Source organism: Neofelis nebulosa, chromosome 13, assembly GCF_028018385.1.
Source record: "Neofelis nebulosa isolate mNeoNeb1 chromosome 13, mNeoNeb1.pri, whole genome shotgun sequence".
In the NCBI taxonomy this organism is placed as follows: Eukaryota; Metazoa; Chordata; class Mammalia; order Carnivora; family Felidae; genus Neofelis; species Neofelis nebulosa.
The window spans coordinates 5,591,652-5,610,207 of NC_080794.1; the positions used below are offsets into that span (position 1 = coordinate 5,591,652).

General features: G+C 52.6%; 1 protein-coding gene and 1 long non-coding RNA gene across 20 annotated transcripts in view; one reads left to right on the forward strand and one right to left on the reverse strand.

Moving 5' to 3' along the window:
* The window catches only part of LOC131492546 (uncharacterized), a 74,452-nt gene that overhangs the window by 15,331 nt on the left and 40,565 nt on the right, over positions 1–18,556 (reverse strand). For 7 of the 19 annotated variants that reach the window (XR_009252111.1, XR_009252110.1, XR_009252107.1 and 4 more), the window contains 4 exons: positions 12,952–13,329; positions 11,656–12,571; positions 9,438–11,418; positions 9,131–9,238 (listed from right to left, as the gene is read on the reverse strand). Coding sequence is in view for 2 of the 19 variants with exons in the window: in XM_058696188.1 (XP_058552171.1) it covers positions 9,131–9,238; positions 12,481–12,571; positions 12,952–13,005 (253 nt within the window). In the remaining 17 variants the exon portion in view is untranslated. The other 12 variants (XR_009252119.1, XR_009252121.1, XR_009252117.1 and 9 more) reach the window with 12 other exon arrangements.
* LOC131492549 (uncharacterized) lies at positions 1,279–8,765 on the forward strand. The gene is made up of 2 exons (XR_009252124.1): positions 1,279–4,729; positions 5,304–8,765. It is a non-coding gene; the product is annotated as an uncharacterized LOC131492549 (long non-coding RNA).

Below are 18,556 nucleotides of genomic sequence, written 5' to 3' on the forward strand. Positions count from 1 at the left end.
CTCATTTTGGTTGTGTGTGTATGTTTCATAAAGCGCGCAGGAGAATTAAATTCAAAACACAACTGCTGGGAGAGCTAGAAACTCTTGTAATTCATGTTGTGCATAATGCATTTGGCAGGCCCGAGCACAGAAATTTCCAGAAGTGTTTGCGTGGCAGCCGTGCTTAGCCAATTCACATTTTTTAGCCGTCCTGGCCAGCTGCCCAGCCTACAGAAAAAGTCTTGTATCTCCACAAGTTTGGCTGGCCTCTCTGACGGGTTTCCAAACTGCATGGCAACGTTGGATAAGCTTATTTTCAAGAGCCAAAAATCTCCAGCTACTTATATTGTTACCAAATACCAGATGTGCTTAATACAGAGCGAGCAGAGCCAAACCCAGGGTAATCAAATAACCTATCATTACCATTTTCTAAAAACGAAAAATGCAATTGGAACACCAGATTACTGTTTTTCTTTGTTTGCTTTACGCCCTATTACTGGAACCCCTGGGGTGTTGGGAACAGGGCTCGGGCGGGGAGGCCAGCTTTGGCAGCGCAGAAGACGCTGTTTACAATCACACCCTGCACATCTGAAACATGTGTGAGAAAGTCAAGGCCCCAGCAGATTTCTTCCAGCCCCGCCGCTCGCAATGCCGTCCCCGGCCCCCCCCCCCACCTTTTCCCCGGGGAGGGGCTCTCGCCACCGCCCCGGAAAACACGGCAAAGTTGAGGTGCGCTGGGATTTGACCTTGAAGGAGAGGAATGTAGAGGGAGACGGGAGGGTAAGAGCTGGGACTTCACAAATTAGACGGGATGCAAGAGTTGGAAGCTGCTGCAGCCACTGCCGGAACGATGCACGGAAGTCCTGAAGGGCTTGAAGGCACACGGGGACGCTGCGTGGCTTTGTCACAGGTCCTGGCTGGGCTTCAGCTGGTAGACCTCCGAGTATTGAACACACAAGGCTCCAATTCCATCTTCCCCTCCTCTCATTGCTATAAATTCCTTCTTTCTCCTTCCCTCTCTCCTTTCTTCCCCCCTTCCTTCCTTCCTTCCTTCCCTCCTCCCCTCTTTCCCTCCTCCCTTCCCTCCTCCCTTCCTTCCCCCCCATCTCCTTCCTTCCCTCCTCCCTTCCTTCCTCCTTTTCTTCCGTCCTTCCCTCTTCCTTCCTTCCTTCCCTCCTCCCCTCTTTCCCTCCTCCCTTCCCTCCTCCCTTTCTTCCTCCCCTGCTTCCTTCCCTCCTCCCTACCCTCTCCCCACCGTCTCCTTCCTTCCCTCCTCCCTTCCTTCCTCCTTTTCTTCCGTCCTTCCCTCTTCCTTCCTTCCTTCCTTCCTTCCTTCCTTCCTTCCTTCCTTCCCTCCCTCCTTCCTCTCATAATTTTCTGGGAACACCGTGGGAAGAAAAGTGTGGCTGCCACATCCCCTGTTGCTCAAACCTCTAGGCCTTCTGTTTTGCTAGTCCTGCCTCCCCAAGCTCACAGGTCTGAAGACACGACAAGAGCAAACACTCTTGGCACCCCGAGGAGGTTGGTGACCCCGGTAAATGGCAAGCATGAGCATCAGGGGTTATTAGAGACAGAGATGGCATCTTGCCATAAGAAATTGGAGAGCCAGTAACGATTCCGAAAATACCTGTGATCTGCATTAAGACAACTGTATAAATAAAGAACTAAGTGACTCGACCCTTGGAGAGTTGTTTCGAGAAAACCGTTCCTAAAAACGTATCACAATCCAACTGGGCCTTGAGGACCACGGTGCCAAGCCAAACTCAAAGAGAAGATGCACAAACTCAACGAGAAGATGTTTTCCTTAGTGTGGAGTCATCGGGGGGACACGCCATGAACTTGGTCCAATGAGCAATGAAATGCTTTGAAAATATTTAAATGGATGTGTACCGTAAAATAATGTGGAACGGGCGTCTACAATACCTTTTGAACTTTCCTCCTGGCTGTCCTCACACGTTTTACACATCGGGGGTGTTGCTGAAAACTTGAGTGTGAATCCATATGCTAAGTGGAATTAGGTTTTAAATATTCTAGGGATACTCCTGGCATGGGGGAACCCCGTATCCGTGAAGAAGCCACAGAGAAAGTCAGTACCTACACCAATGGTCTCCGCTCTGTTTGGACGGCCCCCCGCCCCTGCCCTCGGCCTGTGAAGAGCCTTTGAGGACACGCATCAGCAGCGCCTTGCTCTCACTGCTGGGTCAGGGGAGGAAAGGGCCGGTCCTGGGGAAGGGTCAAGGGCAGGCTGTTTTGTTCTCCGGCAGCAAAACAGAGCAGGCGAGAGGAAACCACCCAAGTGATGAGCTCTGCAGAGGACAAGTGAAGCCTGAGTCTAAACACAAACGTGGAGGAGCTCATCTCCTTGGAGCTGTTTATATTACATAACTCAAATAAACACAGCAGCGCGAGATCGGTTCCCTTGGCGAGGGCCAGGACCACAGGGCCGAGAGGCAGACAAAGGGCGTCTCCTCCCGCCCCGCTCAGAAACGGGCTTCCTTAAAACAACGACCCGACTACAGCAACACTAATAACACACAGGGACACACCAGCAGGGTTTAGCAGGATACCCTGAATAAACTAGACCAGAGCCACTCTAATGAGGACTGGAAGGTGTCTTTCTTTTCTCCGGCTAAGCAACAGACCCTGATCAGAGCGAGAAGAAACAAAACTGACCCTGGAATGATTCTTTGCATTTGCAAAGGAGGGAAGCCAGTCACCTGCGGTGGTTCTCTCAGTACTCAGAGCCGCTGGGAAACCAGGGAGGACCACAGTGGCTACCTGCCCAGGCATCGGAGGGGCAGCCGACCTTCTCAGACTTCAGCCCTTTGCCGCCCCGAGGCAAAACAGGGGGGTACCCCAGCCTCTGGGAAGCATCGGGCAGTTTCCATGGCATCTATGTGAAGAAGAAGTAGAAGAGGAAGAAAAAAAGAAGTTTCCAACTCGGTAAATGAGCACAGGCGCACAGGCCCGATGTCTGAACGAAATCAGAGAGCCTTGGAATTGAGAGCAGGCGAGAACCTACTGAAACTTCTTTTTCGTCAGTGGCCTGCAGTCTCCTGGGACACAAGCCCTATCGTATGCCAGGGGACAAGAATAGAACCAAAAATTGAGAACACAGCCCTTAGCACGGGCTGATGGCATTGGTTGCCAACAGTTGCCCCATTAGTAGGCTATGGGGACATGCTAGGGAACATTTTCTCTACGAGGCTTGTGTTTAAAAATATATCTTGCTTCAGAGCTGGCCCTAGGCGTGGCTGGGGAGTAAGAGCCTCCTTTTTCCGTGCTGAGAAGGTGCCAGTCACTCTGTGATTTACTGCCGATCCCTTACCCCTCTGAGCCTGCCCCTTACGTGCCGTGTGACAGTCACCCAGACCTCAACCCGGCCTGTGGCAAGTTAATGTTTCAGACGATTCCTGGATGGAAGCCACGCTCCAGGGTCGCCCTCCCCCATGAAGTTGCTGGATGCACGCAGGGCCAGGGCTGAAAGACAGTGGTCATTACAAAGGGCTCTGACCTCTTCTCACCCTGTGGATGTGTCCCTGGAGACATTTCTCTCTCCATTTCCTTATTCCCAGACGGAGGCAACAGTTCCTGCCCACGTCCCAAGGATGTTTAGAAGTCATGGCTAACGGAAATGACCGAGAAGCTCTTGGCAGATGCCCAGTTCAGAATTGCGTGCTGAATGACGGCCTCCCTCACCCACCCTCTGTACCGCATTACCTACGTGCCCTGCTCTCACCGCTCTGCTGACCACCCTGGGGCGCGAAGCCGGTCTGCCCAGAGGTCCTGGGGTCCGCTAGAGAAGGTTCCCTTTTCGGGAACCACTGCGATCCCCGCATGGCCGAACTCGTATTTCGGGTCGGAAACAACAGGTGATGCATCTGGCCGCGGGCACCCAGGGCTTGGCGCCCCTTCCCCCAGAGGGGGTGGAAGTGAATCAATCGACATGGTGGGGTCAAGTTTGAGCGTGCCTTGGCGAAACCCTGGGGACCTCCTTTCTTGAAAAACAACTGGGACAGGGTGACAGCTGTTCAAGGATGCCAAAGAAAAGGGTCCCCCGGGGAAACCTCCCCAGGGAAGTCTCTGCCTGCAGGAGGCTGTGAGTGACACAGAAGACAGTCGGCAGAAGTGGGCACAGCCCGGCCCGGGTGAACTCTCCGGGTAGCCAGCGATCAGAAGCACCGTGCACGTGTAAAATCTGGTGGTAACGAGGACCGTGGTGGCAGCGGTGACATTGACTATCACAGACGGTGGGGCCTATCGAACTGTTCTGAAGCTGTGGCCCCTGTAAGGACTTGGCTGCAAAATGGCTACCATATTAGAATCGTCACAGCTCTTTTGGCCTTTATTTATTTTTATTTATTTGAGAGAGAGAGAGAGAGAGAGCAGGAGAGGGGCAGAGAGAAAGAGAGAGAATCCCAAGCAGGCTTCACACTCAGCATAGACCCCAACATGAAGCTCAATCCCACGACGGTGAAATCACCACCCAGAGGGACCACGTGACCCTCCCCATTTGCACATGGGCCGCCGCCTCTGAGGCAGGCTGGGAGAATTCCTTGTGTGGAAGTCACTGGACTTCAATCCCAAAGACCTGGATTTGACTCTGGGATCAACCACTTCCTAGCAGTGTGAACTGGGCCACAGTAGCTAACCTTTCTGAGACTCAATGGTCCCATCTATAAACTGGAGCAAACGATGCCTCACCTCGGGGAGGTGAGGGGCCATCAGAGGAAGCACGCAGCCCCAGGAGGTGAGATAAATCAGCAAAATCCGAATCTGGGTACAGGCGTGACCTTTTAGCTTCGAAGGGAGAAGCCTCACTGTCACCTGGCAGGTGGGGGCGGCTGGAGGCCTCGGCCTCGGCCTTGGGAGCAGGCGTCAAGCCCTGGAAGCCCTGCCACCTCCCCCTGAGAGCTGGCAACAGGGCTGGAACAGGATCTGCCCGTCCCCTGTAATCTGGAGCATTTGCCACCAGGTTACAGTGGCCTCTTTGACAGTTTCGCAGGTGACAGATCTTCCTCCATGTTCTCCTGGGCCCATCGCGCTCCCGGCCATAGAGGGGACGCGCCCTCTTTCGGGCTCCCAAGGCACCCCCCCCCAACCAGTGGAATCGAAGTCCCCCGAAAGAGCGCAAAGGGGAGTGCCCTGGGCACCAGGGAGAACGAGCCTCCTTGTATTCTTTCTAGATGAATCTCCGGGCCTGCAGCAGCCCAGGGCGCATCCCAGGCCTGCAGCAAACCTGTCCGCTGCGGGGCTGTCTCGACATGCTGTTTGGAAAGTCAAGATTTTCAATGTAAACTTTGTTCTCCCTTTCCTTTCTTCAGGGATTGATTCACAGATGCGGCTTCGTGCCCCGCTTCCTCTCCACGGCTCCGGTGCCGAAATCCGAGGTCACACGACATCGCTGTCAGAACAAGTCCACGCCGCCGCCATCCTATCTGAGAGGCCTGCGCCAGGGCGGCCTTGGCTCCTGAGCCTGCCCTGGTGTAGGGTTCTCGGTGGCACTATTTTTGGCAGATTTTTTTTTTTTTTTTTTTTTTTATCCTTGCTCTTTATCACAAGCCTGTCGGGCAAATGACAGAGGAATTGCAAGCTTGAATGGGCTTGTCTGACAGGCCAACTTTCATCCCGGGTGCTGCTGCCTGACTTTGAAAAAGGAACTCTGGGCAGAAGAGAGTAATTTCACACTGATTCCTCGCCATAATTTGCTTTGGGGTTGAAAACGTCGCGTTTCAATCATCCCCGCTTCGCGCTGCAGGGGAGAAGACGGGCCACGCGTGCAGGTGACGCGTTTGCCGCGGGCCCGCACCGAGACGACTGCCTGGCTCTGAAGCAACAGCCCTGAGACACACGGGCGGGCGCGCCAAGGAGCTCTCCGCCAGCCACAAACGAGTGCCTTCAGAGGAGCCCATAAGAAATGGGTTCTGGCAGAAAGAGAGAGCCGCCTAGGACGCGGAGCCTCATATCGGACACCTCCATCATTCAAGAATCCATTAGAACGTCTTTCTCCCCCAGGCCCACGTTCCGCGGAGGAGTTGGGTGGCTGCAGGCAAACCGCAAACGTAGGAGGGTCCGAGACAAGCGTGCTCAGCGCCGACAGGCGTGAGCTGGGAGGTACGGGAGGGAAGGGGAAAGTGGCATCCAGGCCAATGACAGCTGGCGAGGCTGTGCGTGAAGCATCCGCCGGGGACAAGGACAGGGGCTCGTGGGGAGGTCAGGGGACGTGGTCGTTCCCGGGTCAGCAGCAGGAAGCGGTGACTTCTCCCGCGTCATAAACCGTCCCGTCCTTCGCCACCTCTCGCCACACTTACTCAAGAGGCCACACTGCCTGATACCTGCTGATTTTTCCTGGGATGGCTTCGAAATGGTTCACGTCCTTAATCTTGCTCCTCAACTGGATTGTAAGCTCTCTGAGGTCAGGAACCCATACCTAACCCTCTCTGCATGCCCCGAAGCTCCTTCCTAGGGCTGAGCACAAACCAAGACTCAATAACCACCCGGAGTCTATCGGAGACCTTCACACACCGCTGACAAAGATTCAGCGGTACTGGAGGGTTTGCTCCAGGATCAGCCAGCGTATTTCTCAGCGAACGAATCAAGCTTGTTCTCGGCGGGACATCAGGCTATTGACGGTCTATCCAGCCGGACTTTTGGGCCTTCTTGGCCATGCCTCACATGCTGTAGACTCCAGCTATGTGCAACCGAATGCTCTTGGCGCCTCTGTGCCTTTGCACAGGCTGATCCCTTGGCCTGGCTGCCCTTCCCTCATTCTTCCATCCATGGACTTGGCGTTTCGGCTCCAGGTCAACCCGCCCCTTCCCGCAGGGCGGCCAGCATCCCTTGGGCAGAGCTGGTGAGGCCTCCGCCTGTGGGTCCGGAGTACTTTCCGGAGGCCTGACAGGACAGGTGGCCTGGTGGCCCTGCCACCCAGTTGATGCTGTCTGCTTGACCGATCTGCCCCCTTCGTCATCTCTCAGCTTTGGCTCTCGGCGCAGTGCCTGGCACTTGGTAAAGGTTTATCGTATGAATGTGTCTCCCACATTTGGCCTATCATGGCGACGGCAGTCAGGGCCCAGCAGGTCACGTGGGGACACGGCAAAAGACGTGAGACCAAACGAACGCTTCGGAGGGAAGCAAGGCCCTGGGGCCCTCCCGATAAGCTGGGGCACCTGGGACCAACCCCCAGCTGTGAGGTTGGGGGAAGTGACACTTGCTTTCCGGAGCCCCGGCCTCATCTCGGGACCTCACTCCACCTTGTGGGGTTTCGAAAACGTCATGCAACCTTCTCATGGCCTTTAGTGACACGGCCGGACCGGGCGATTATTCCTGGTCTCCTGCGATGGGTGTGGGGTGTGACCGGGCAGCAGCAGTGTGTCAGGTGGAGAGGGTGGCGTCAGCCCTGGACGTGGGGGAGGTGGCGAAGATCGTGGACTCCAGCCTGGCCTCACACCCAGCCCCCACCCCTGCCCCGCCATGCGACGCGGTGGGAAGGCCTCAGCTTCCCCGCGCATAAAGGGTGAAGCAACCCCCACGGGGTTGTTCAGAAAGTCGGGCAAATGGACGCGTGTGAGCATCGAGGGGGATGCCCGGCACGTGACGATGGCTCCTGAAAAGCCAGCCCCCGTCACTTGGAATTGGAAGATGAGTGTCAAATCTGGCTTTCTCCACTTGCAAGTTGTGTGACCTGAGTGGGTCAAGGTGTCTTACCTCTCCGCTCACATTCTCTGGTTCCTGAGAGGAGGGCAGGACTGCTGCCCTCACTGGCTGTCTTGAGATGCAAGGAGATAATGGGAGGGAATGTGCTTTGCAAGCCATGCGTTTTCCTGGGGTAGCTGTGAGTTGCCTGTGCGAAGGCATTGAGAGGTGAGGAGACCTTGGAGATCCTGCCACGTGAGAGCTACCCCTTAATGGAGACAATGACCGTCTAGTAACCAAACTTGTAATTTCTGTAAAGCGCATGCTTTGACAGCCACCTGGGGTTGGGGGGGGGGAGGTCTATTAGCGACCCGTAGGCAAAACTGTGACTCTCCCAATGCGAAGTTCGAGTCTGAGGGTCCACTTGGCTGAGCCACGGTTCCCAGACATGTAGTCAAACATTATTCTGGACGTGTCTGTGAGGGTGTATCTGGATGAAATTAACATTTAAATCATTGGACTCTGATCCAATGTCCTCTATAATGTGGGTGGGCCTCATCCAATCAGTTGAAGGCCAGAATTGAACAAAAGACTGACCCCACCCCCACCCCCACCCCACACACACACCCATCCCCATGCAAGAGGTAATTTTGCCAGCAGACTGTCTCTGGACTTGAACTGTGGCATTGACTCTTCCCTGGGTCTCTAGCCAGCCAGCCTACTCAGCAGACTTTGGACTTGCCAGCCTCCATAATCACCATAATTGTGCTAATTACCTAAAATCTTTCTCTCTCTCTCTCTCTCTCTCTCTCTCTCTCACACACACACACACACACACACACACACACACACTGTTGGTTCTGTTTCTTTGAAGAACCCTAATATACCCATAAACATTTGGAGTCCTCAGATAGCTTTAAACTATAAACTCTAACAGTCCCAGTGAACACAGATTTCACAGGGAGGCCAGTTTCAAACACTAGCCGATCCTAAGCATGACTTTGTCCTGCCTCGCCTGTTCCCTCCCATGGAAACCACACATGCCCCCTCCTTCTGCTCCCTGACCGCCCCCGGTGCTTACCCAGGAGATCCTGCATGGTGTCCCGTGCTCTCTCAAGGGAACCGTGACTATAATAAAGTCTTTAAAATTTCTCAGTCTCTCTCTGTCTTCACCTGCATCTGGTCTTTCCACACCTCACCCGAGGTCATGTGATAAAACAGACAGTGACTGCAGCCCAGCCCTAGGGGAACCGTGGGCCAGCCTCCAGGGATGGGCAAGTAGGTTATTTGGCTCCGTCACGTGATGCCCTGCTAGATGCCACGGTACCACACTATGTGAGATCGAGGGCTGACAGAGAGGCAGTCCGCTTCCCAAGCAGCCTGGGCCAAAAGAATCGTTCCTTGCAGAAAACAGCAATCATCATCCTCATATAAACATGATCTGGCCCTCCAGAGAGCCTGAGTGAGCCATGTCCCCAAGTGAGAGCAAATGTGCGTCCAGAGGAAGCGTATTTACCTGCTCGCTCAGGACCCACAGCAGCCTCGGCGCCCTGTTCCTGTTCCTGTCTCTGTTCCTCAGGGCGTGTTCCTGAAGCATCTGTGTCTGAGAGCTCATTCACCTCACCTGCGGGGAGAGGAGGGCGGTGACCTCCCAGGAAAGAGTTAAATCCCCCTGGGTGACTCATAAAGTCACAGAATCATACAATTACAGAACCTGAGAATTTCAGAGCCTGGAAGGGAGCTAACGGGTCATCAGGGTCCAACACCCCTCATTTTGAGAAGGAAACAAATAATCCCAGCTGAAACAAAGACTCCCCACTCACCTGCAGTCCCTATTATGGAGTCCCAAGCGAGGGCTAATTTGACCGTGGAATCGGAGAACAGCTTTGACCTGCAACCAGAGTTCATTTGGTGGGATTTCTCGCTGAGTAATTGATGCCAGGGTGCATCCCCCCTCTGTCCCGGTTAATCTGTCTATTGTCCCCATCCATCTATCCCGCACCCCACTAAGAACCGAGGCAGGTACAGGAGGAACACAGCTTTGGTTTGCTCTCACTTCCTCCTCCTCCTCCCTTTCGGTTCTCCTCTCCGACTGAGGCTGAAGATTGAAGAGTTGTGGGAGCCGGCTCAGCCCAGGGGCGGGTGCGGAAGAAAGGCCAGCAGCAGCCAGTGTCACGGTGGCATCTTTGAAACTCTCACGCCCGCGGTTACAGGCAGGACTGTTTGACAGAGCGGATGTTGGAAGGCACCTGATGAAGACACCCCAAATAATAAGGGGTGAAAACAAGTGCATCTCTGGTCTTCAGGATGTCTTCCGATGCCAGGACCGGGGGGCCGCGGGACGGCACTGAGGACAAACGTAAATGAACCACCGCCATTGGGGGCCATGCCTTCCCCATTCCCCATGGCCAGGAAAACTACCCACCAGGCCCCTGCTGGGGGTCACTGAGTTAAACGCGACAGCTGATTATGAAAGGGCCTGGGTGAATCCACGAGATCAGTAATGACGCTGCTTTTTACAGGAGCTAAGAGAAGGGCAATTAAATCTTCCGCTTCGGGCCATATAAACTGATCTCCACAGGAGGGCAAGAATTAATTTAACTCCAAACACACAGGCCCGCCCAAGCCCTCCGACAGCCTTGTATAATGGACCAAGCGCATGGCGGGGAAGACAGAGGGAAGGCAGCAAGATTTGTTCCAAGCACCAGGTATTAGCCAGCACACAAATCAGGAGCTTGAACTTGATGGGCCTCAAGGCTGATCCAGTGTGGCAAATCCTGGGCTTCTTACGGCTTCTCTCCGTACTTGGTTTATTACACACAATCTGTACAGGGGCTGTTTCCACACTTAATGGCAATCCTGAATCACTATCTATTTCCCATCTTCGCCTGCAAAATAGCAACCCAGAGCGAGTGCTGCACCATAAATACTGGGCCCCATAAAGCCACTGCTGTATAGATTTGCCTTTTTGTGCGTGTGTGTCTGATTCACTCGCGCTTTGGCCGCCTTCCAGGCTCTAGGAGAGGAAAAAAACCATCCCGAGCATCCCAACAGCCTCATTTTGATCTGTGATACTGAGCAACTCATTTCCACTTCACAGGCTCTGCTGAGCTGTGCCACAGAAAGACAAATCCCAGACGTGGAAGGGGCGGGAGGAGGTGGAGGGGGAGGGGCCGGCGGGGAGGGAGGACGGTGGAGGAGAGGGAGGGAGGGAGGGAGAAGATGAAAGCAGAAAAGGACCGCATTTATTAAGCTGTTTTTCTTTTGGTGAAAAGAAGCATTTATCAGTGATTTCATATATCATGTGAGAGGTGGCTTCCTGCCAATTTCCAAGAATCCAAACAACCCACTGACATCATATGCTAAATATAGCTCAGCCTTTGCTTTAGGTGAATAAATAATGCCGCTGGAAAGGAATAGGTTCTCTTCAGTTACATGTTTATTATGATCAGGCTGTCAGGCTTGTGTAATCAAGAGAATAATGCCCGGTTCCAAGGAGGGATTGTAGGCTATGAACTCTTCAAACAGTTTCGGGAGGGGAACGATAAAGCCCCATTCTGATGGCCTTTCCAGATGGCCAGCTGAGCCTGGCCCTGAGAGGGGAGGTGGGGGATTCAGGTGTCGTGGGTCTTCAAAGCCCTGACGAGAGCGTGTGCGTGTGCGTGTTCCCATGTCTGCCCTGTCCTCTGAACCAGCAAGGAAAGGTGGCTGATCCCTCTGCGGGAAATGCACAGAATGAAGACATTCAAAGGCACGGGTGTGGTCCCGAGCTTTCCACGAGGCTGGGGTGGAGGCGAGCGGGAGCTGGAAAAAGAGCGGGATGTGGTAGGCGGGAAGGATGGCCGAGGAAGGCCCTCCCTGTGTTCTGCGGGCCTTCAGGTAAGGGGGCTCGCCTAAGGGCGTCTGGAGATCCTACCCCACTGCCCTCCGGCCTTTGATGCCACCCCCTGGAGCTTCCGCGTCTAGCATGCTGTGTCAGAGCCACCTGAAGAATTAAGGTTTCTGATGAGCCCCAGAGATGCCGGCCTGCCCCGAGCTCACCCAGGCTCGTGGAGGACAGAGGGAGCCACGCTAAAGGGCTTGCAGGTACTTGGGGGGGAAGCGAGCAGCTGTAGGGAGAAGAAAGGACAAGAAAATCAGCGCCGAGAGATAAGGAGACTGTGAATCAAAATAGCTGCTGGAAGGTGTTGGATCTCTACTAACATCTGCAAGATTTCTCTTCACAGTCACGGATACAAGAGAGGTGGTTGCTATGGAAACGTGAAAAGCGGCAAGGGGAAGGGAGAGGGCTGGATAGAAAGAGGAAAGAGGAAAAGACGCACAACACTTTTAAATCATCAAAGAGGGATACGACGGCACTTTCCATCTCCGTTAGGAGAATGGAAGTTATTGAGCCCAGGGAGCGGTGAATACTACGCGGGACGGGTGGGGTCAGGCACTCGCAGACATTGTGATCCCTTCCCCCACCCCCGTAAGCCCGGGCATTGAACCTGCTCTCCTGCAGTTAAGATCACCCACCAGAAAAGCATTTCGGGGGGTAAACTCTGCAGTAGACTGCTCTGCGGGGTTTGGCCATGGCCTTCCATAACGACCTTGGAGAGATCAGGTCATTTCTCTGTGCCGTGGTTTCATCACCTACCTGCCTCCCAGAGAGGAATGACGAAGCACTTTGCTCAAGAAAAGAAATGATGGCGCAGTTTAAGGGCACGAGCGTGACGGAGCCCCCAGCGCGGCCCGCGGGGGGCCAGGAGGACTGCACGGGCCCACGCCGCGACTGAGCCTCCCAACTTTGCTTCCTTTCGGGGCCGGTGTTAGTGGCACGAAAGCATTTTCTGAGGCTGAGGAGAATTTTAACAAGCCGCTTACCTTTTATCCAGAATTCGCAAATACACTCCCCTAGACACTGGCGCTCTCCGATGTAAATATAATGTGAACCGCAGAGGCCGCTTAGATTTTCCTAGGAGCCATATTTAAAAAAGTAAAAAGAAAGAACATCAATTGCTCTATACCCTCAATATATCTAAAATGCAATCATTTCAGTATAATCCATACAGAAATCATCAGTGAGGTATTTTATATTCTTTTTTTTTTCCATACCAAATCTTTGAAATCTGGTATGTGTTTTATACTTGTAACACATCTCGATGAGCCACGTTTCGAGGGCCCACAGCCACAGTAGCTACTGCCTACTGTATTGGACATTGCAGCTCTAGAATTTTCTATCCTATGAGGAATACAGAGAGGTAATAATACAAAATAGGTCCATTTTGCTAGGACGCTAAATTCTAACCACTTGCCTTGTATCACTATTGGAACAATAAACACACACACACACACTTCGAACAGGTGGTCGGTCTCGAATATTCCCCTTTGCCGTGGAACAGTGAACATTCTGTGATTAAGATGAAAGTTGGCGGGCCAGTGAAATCACACGGACTCAGCTCAAGCCACGTCTCTGTCACTTCCTGAGTGTGACTTTCTGAGTTTTCCCCAACCATACAATGGGAATTAGTGAGGCCGCCCAATCGCTTTTCGGAGTAAATAAGATAATGCCCAACGCAAGGCCCAGCACGTAGTAGGTGTTGTTAGGGTAGCTCACTTCCTGTCCCTGGTCTCAGCGCTAGTTTACCAGTCCGCCCTGGACCGTCTGTTCTTCTCCAGGCCTCTGTGAATGAAGAAACTAGAGCTCTGCATGTCTTCGTGTGCGGGAAACCACTGGAGGTAGAAAAAAAACACTGTAAGGATGGACATCGACTTAGTCCACGAATTCAGCGCAAGGAATAGCTGGGTGTTTTCCCAGCACTGAAAGACACAAAGACTAGCCATTCCAAGTTCTTCTTGGATGGCCGTGGACTACGTGGTAAGAGACTTAGAAAAGACAGTCAAAATACGTCCTTCAGCTTCTGTGCTGTGCTGTCCAATACAGTAGCGACTAGTCACATGAGGCTATTGAAACTGACATTAGTTAAAACGTAAGCGTTTTGTTTTCTTGGGCACACTCTCGCCACATTTCAGGGGCTCGGTAGCCCCACGGGAAAAGGGGCTGCCGGTTGGACTGTGCAGGCACATTTCATCACAGAAATGCCACCCTGGGGACTTCAACCATTCATTCAGTATGCAACCAAATATAAAACTCAGAGAGAGTAGGACATCGTGAGCGAGCCAGTCGAAAGCCAGACGAGATGGGTTCGATCCTGACCTCAGCACTTCCCAGACAAGTCAACTTACGTAAGTTTCTTAACCTCTCGGTGCCTCCGCTTTATCATCTGGATAATGGGGACCATGTTAGCGGAACTTAATTCAGTGGGGTGTTGTCACTCAAGGACAGAAAGGCACGTGAAGTGCTTCCCACAGCGCCTGGCACGTTGTGAGTGCTCAACTCACATTAGCTATCAGGACTAATTACACCATATTCACTACTTCCCAACATAAGGGAGGGTCGGGATCATACTTAAAGGTGAAGGTACCCTTGATTAACCCAAAAAAGCTTCCCGGGAGAGGGAATCCCTTGAGCTGTGATTCAAAGGGAGTCCTGCAAGCATTCAAAACCCTCGGTGGGCATTTACTGAGCATTTACTGAGTATAAGGCGCTGTTATCGATACAGAGATGATATGAAAAGCTCCCTTCCGCCCAGAAGTGCTCGAGGAGGACAAAAAATAGTGTTGATATGAGCAAGGGCCATGAAAGACTTAAGCACTGAGTGCCAGGTGAGCCTGGAGAGGGAGCCTCTGACTGAGCTGCTGAGACTTCGGAGGGGTGGTCCCTGAGCGGACCCTTAGAGGGCTGGCAAATGGCAGGCACGTGGAGGGAGGCAAAACCGATGAGTGGCCGGGCCTTACGCGGTGACTAAAGTCACCCGTCCCAGCCTCTGAATCTCTAGGGACAGTTAATCAGTCTCTTGCTGGCTAACAAGACAGACTCCAGCCTGTGCACGAGCACCCCCTATGTGGACAGAGCCCCTCAGGAGTAAGGGGAACCACCCAACACCACCCCCAGCCCAGCAGCCCTGGGGCCCGCCTGACTGCCCACCTCACCGCAGAGATGGGAGAACGGGGAGACGATCAAAAACGGCTCGACTCTAAGACAAGTTTGAGCACGAGGAGTCCGGGCGACTCGCCCCATTATTATTCTGGTCACCGTTCATTCTTTCAAAGTTGGAAGTTTTGCACAGACACCAATGTTTCCTCTGAAAAGAGCCAGCACATCCCTGAAGGCTGCCACAGGGGTCAGGATGGGCCTGTTTGTCTAGTATCGACAGGCTGACGTGCCAGGCTGCTGCCCCCAAGGGCCGGACCAGTGTGCCAGTCAGGTACCGACAGCCAAGTTGGAAAGGAAAGTCAGAAGAGCATGTCTGTGGGGGCTGGGAAACTCTGAGGCTGCGACCGCCCTGGAATATCAATGGGCCTGCACAGGCCTGACAGTCAGGAGGCGGGAGGCCAGACCAGCCTCCCTGCAGGCCTCTCCCAGCACCTGGGGCTCACGCCCTGGAGATTAGGTAACTGGGGTCCTTAATGGGTGACGGATTGAGCCCACGACCTTCATTTATGCCCCAGGATGGAAACACTGCATCTCCCCTCAGGAATTCTGGTTTCTTCCCTGCTTTCTCCTGTTCTTGCCGGCAGCCATCAGAGGAGGAAGAGGCCTTTCCAAAGATCTGGGCCTCCTGATGTCACCCAGCGTCCAGCATCAGAGAGAGAGAAATGATGGGAGACGCCCTGAGGGTGACCAACCAGCTAGGGTCGTCTGGAACTACCCTTGGTTTTAGTACCAGTAAGGCCCTCAGTCCTGGGCCAACTGGGACAGTGGGTCCCTTGCCTCTCGTCCAGTTTCCTGCTTGGCCCTCAGGGCCCAACTTGAGGTACTGACTGAGCAGCAAACATAGCTAGAGACTTCCATGAAAGGATTGGCCTTCCTCTCCCAACAAAGAGCTCTTTATGTTCTAGTCAGCGAAGGAAAAGCCTGCCAAGGCCGTTTTCGCCCCTGCCTCAGCTGCCTGACCAGGAAGAAAAGTTGGTCAGGAGACTCAAGAGGCCAGGGGAGAAAGACCGAGCGGCCACACCGCACAGTGAGAGCTGCCTGAGGTGGGTGCCTGGTGCCCTGCCCTGCTGGCGACCACAGAGTGTTTGAGCTTCGGGTCATCAGAGGCCCGGATAGGGAAAGGGCACAGGAGGAGACGGCCGGGCATCACGTCCAGATCCCTTCATGTGCGTGCAGGGACGCGCTAGTAAATGTTTAACGGGCCCTCTAGGGTGGGGGGCGCGGTGGAGCCCAGAGTAGTATTTGCCCATTTCTTTGGTGTAAACGTTTCATGGCTGATTTCCAGCCACCAGTGTGATGCCACTGAACGCAGAATGTGAAGAGATGCGCGTAGTTGGCTGTGACGAGCAGGGCCAGCTGTGTCCCTATGCTGTGCGCGTGGTCTGGCTGTGCCCACTGAGCGATACGGCCAAGCCCTGCACTGGGCGACGGAGAGGAGGCTGTCACTTCATGCCGGGGGGGGGGGGGGGGGGGGGGGAGTTCCCAGTGCCTTCAGCAGCACCAGGAACCTATCTTACCGTCTGTTACTTGTAAGCGTGTTTCGGGAAACAGGAGTTATAAGGGACCAATTCTGAGGAAATGGGTGGGTCTATTGGTGGCTGCTGTAGGATCCATTCTCTAGCAAGCCAAGGCAGAATCAGATCTGCATTTTTCTATGCAAACGGTAGGGAATACACAAAGTAGTGTGATACTCCACAAAACAAAAACAAAACAAACAAAAAAACTAAAAGAGAAGCAATTATTTTTCCTCACCACTAGAAAACACTGTTTTTGTGGCTCTAACCTAGAATCAATTATTAAACCCCTCTTTTGTATAAAGCATAACTCGCAGTAAACGCCAAGAGCGTCGTTCATTTCACTTAATGATAAATAAAATGATGTTTGACCAATTTGATGAAGACCGTAAGTCAAACTTAGATGCGCTGGCATTTGATGTTGCTGAAACCACAAATCTTATTGAAAAGCTTTTTGCATTTGAAATATGCCAAGTGCAAACAAAATTTAGTAGTGAAAGTGAAGTTAAATATTTAATGACATAATTAAGTCTTATTAATGGTATGTTCTTTATTTTGCAGATTAAATATTCACAACGATTATCATCTCTTTCATCTTTATTACTTAAGCCATGTGTTTTTCATAATTATTTGTTAGGTATTTTCATTAACATTTGATGAATATTAATAGTTAAAATAAAAAACAGTTTTTATTTCTGTTGTAATGACTTTACAGGGATAATAATATATAACTAAATGTTTATCGTGTGTTCCACTTGCTAATATTTAGATCACTGGTTTTGTTGCCACCGAGTGGAAACGTGGAGCACTATGGGTGACAAATGACAATCGCCACAGTCTGCCATTATTCTTCTTTCTTTATTTATTTAATCCACTATTCTTAATGTAGCTTCTCTGTGGGACTAATATGAATTGCAAACTTACACATAAAACTCATTAAGTAGTGTTTGGGGTTTAATCCTTCTCTGGTGTTAGTGACCTCCTCTCAGACATCCTAATTTATTTCCCATTTTTACCCCATTTTCCTCACCATTTTGGTCCATCAGCATTGATGCCGCTCTGGCGCATTCTCTCTCCGTGACATTGAAAGCTCAGACCCCATTGGGGCGCCCAGGGGGCTCAGTCGGTTAAGTGTCTGACTTCCACTCAGGTCGTGATCTCACGGTTTGTGAGCTCGAGCCCCGTGTTGGGCTCTGTGCTGACAGCTCAGAGCCTGGAGCGTGCTTTGGATTTTGTGTTTCCCTCTCCCTCTGTCCCTCCCCCACTTGTGCGCGCACTCTCACTCTCTCTCTCTCTCTCAAAAGTAAATATATAAACATTAAAAAAAACAAACTTAGACCAATAGCCTCTCAGATATTTTCCTTCTGGCACAAAGGGCCGGGGTTTTCCATCCTGGACAATATAAAGCAAATGCACGTGGCTCTCCTAATTTTCCATGCAGGCAGTATTTGCAGAGAGCAAACAGGAGCGGGTCTAATCAACATGACGGCATAAAATGCATATGGCGACCATCGCTTCCGGCGCCAAGTGTGGCGGCCATATTGCCATCAGCAACACACTCCAGAGCGCCAGTCGCTTCCGGGCAGCCCGGGAACTGCATCTTCCCCACCCCCACCTCCGGTTCCCACACCTTGTGCTGCTGACCCCCTTGAAGGCTTTCTGAGGCTTACCGTGCATTTTCCCTGGGGATGACCATCGGGGAAAGAATGGTGATGTATTCTGGCCTCACGGTTGGGCCCGCAACCACAGAAGCCCCGGTCCGGGTCCCTGCTCAGCATTCTGGGACCAGCAAGGCAGGCATCAGGGTGCAGACAGAGTCGTGCCAGTTAGGACACGGTGCCCTTTGGCTTTCCTCGCACAGCCTTTCCTCTTCTGCAGAAGGCATCTGCATTTTTAAAGCCACAGCCTGTTCTCGAGAGCTCTAAGCGGGAGTGAGGAGGGTTTCTAGCCAATGACAACCTACAGGTAGTTTATGATTTCAGTTTAGGAGAACCCGAATTCATTCCATTTCCTGAGAACCTACCACACTCGGCCCTTTTGGAGGCTCTTTCTGCCTCTCCCGAAAACCCTGCAGAGAGGAAGAGATTGCCCCATTTTTTTTTATTTTTTATTTTTTTTTAAATTTTTTTTAACGTTTATTTATTTTTTTTTTGAGACAGAGAGAGACAGAGCATGAACGGGGGAGGGTCAGAGAGAGGGAGACACAGAATCGGAAACAGGCTCCAGGCTCCGAGCCGTCAGCCCGGAGCCCGACGCGGGGCTCGAACTCACGGACCGCGAGATCGTGACCCAAGCCGAAGTCGGCCGCTTAACCGACCGAGCCACCCAGGCGCCCCGAGATTGCCCCATTTTTATGGGGAGTGAGGTGAACACCCTAAGGTCTCACAGC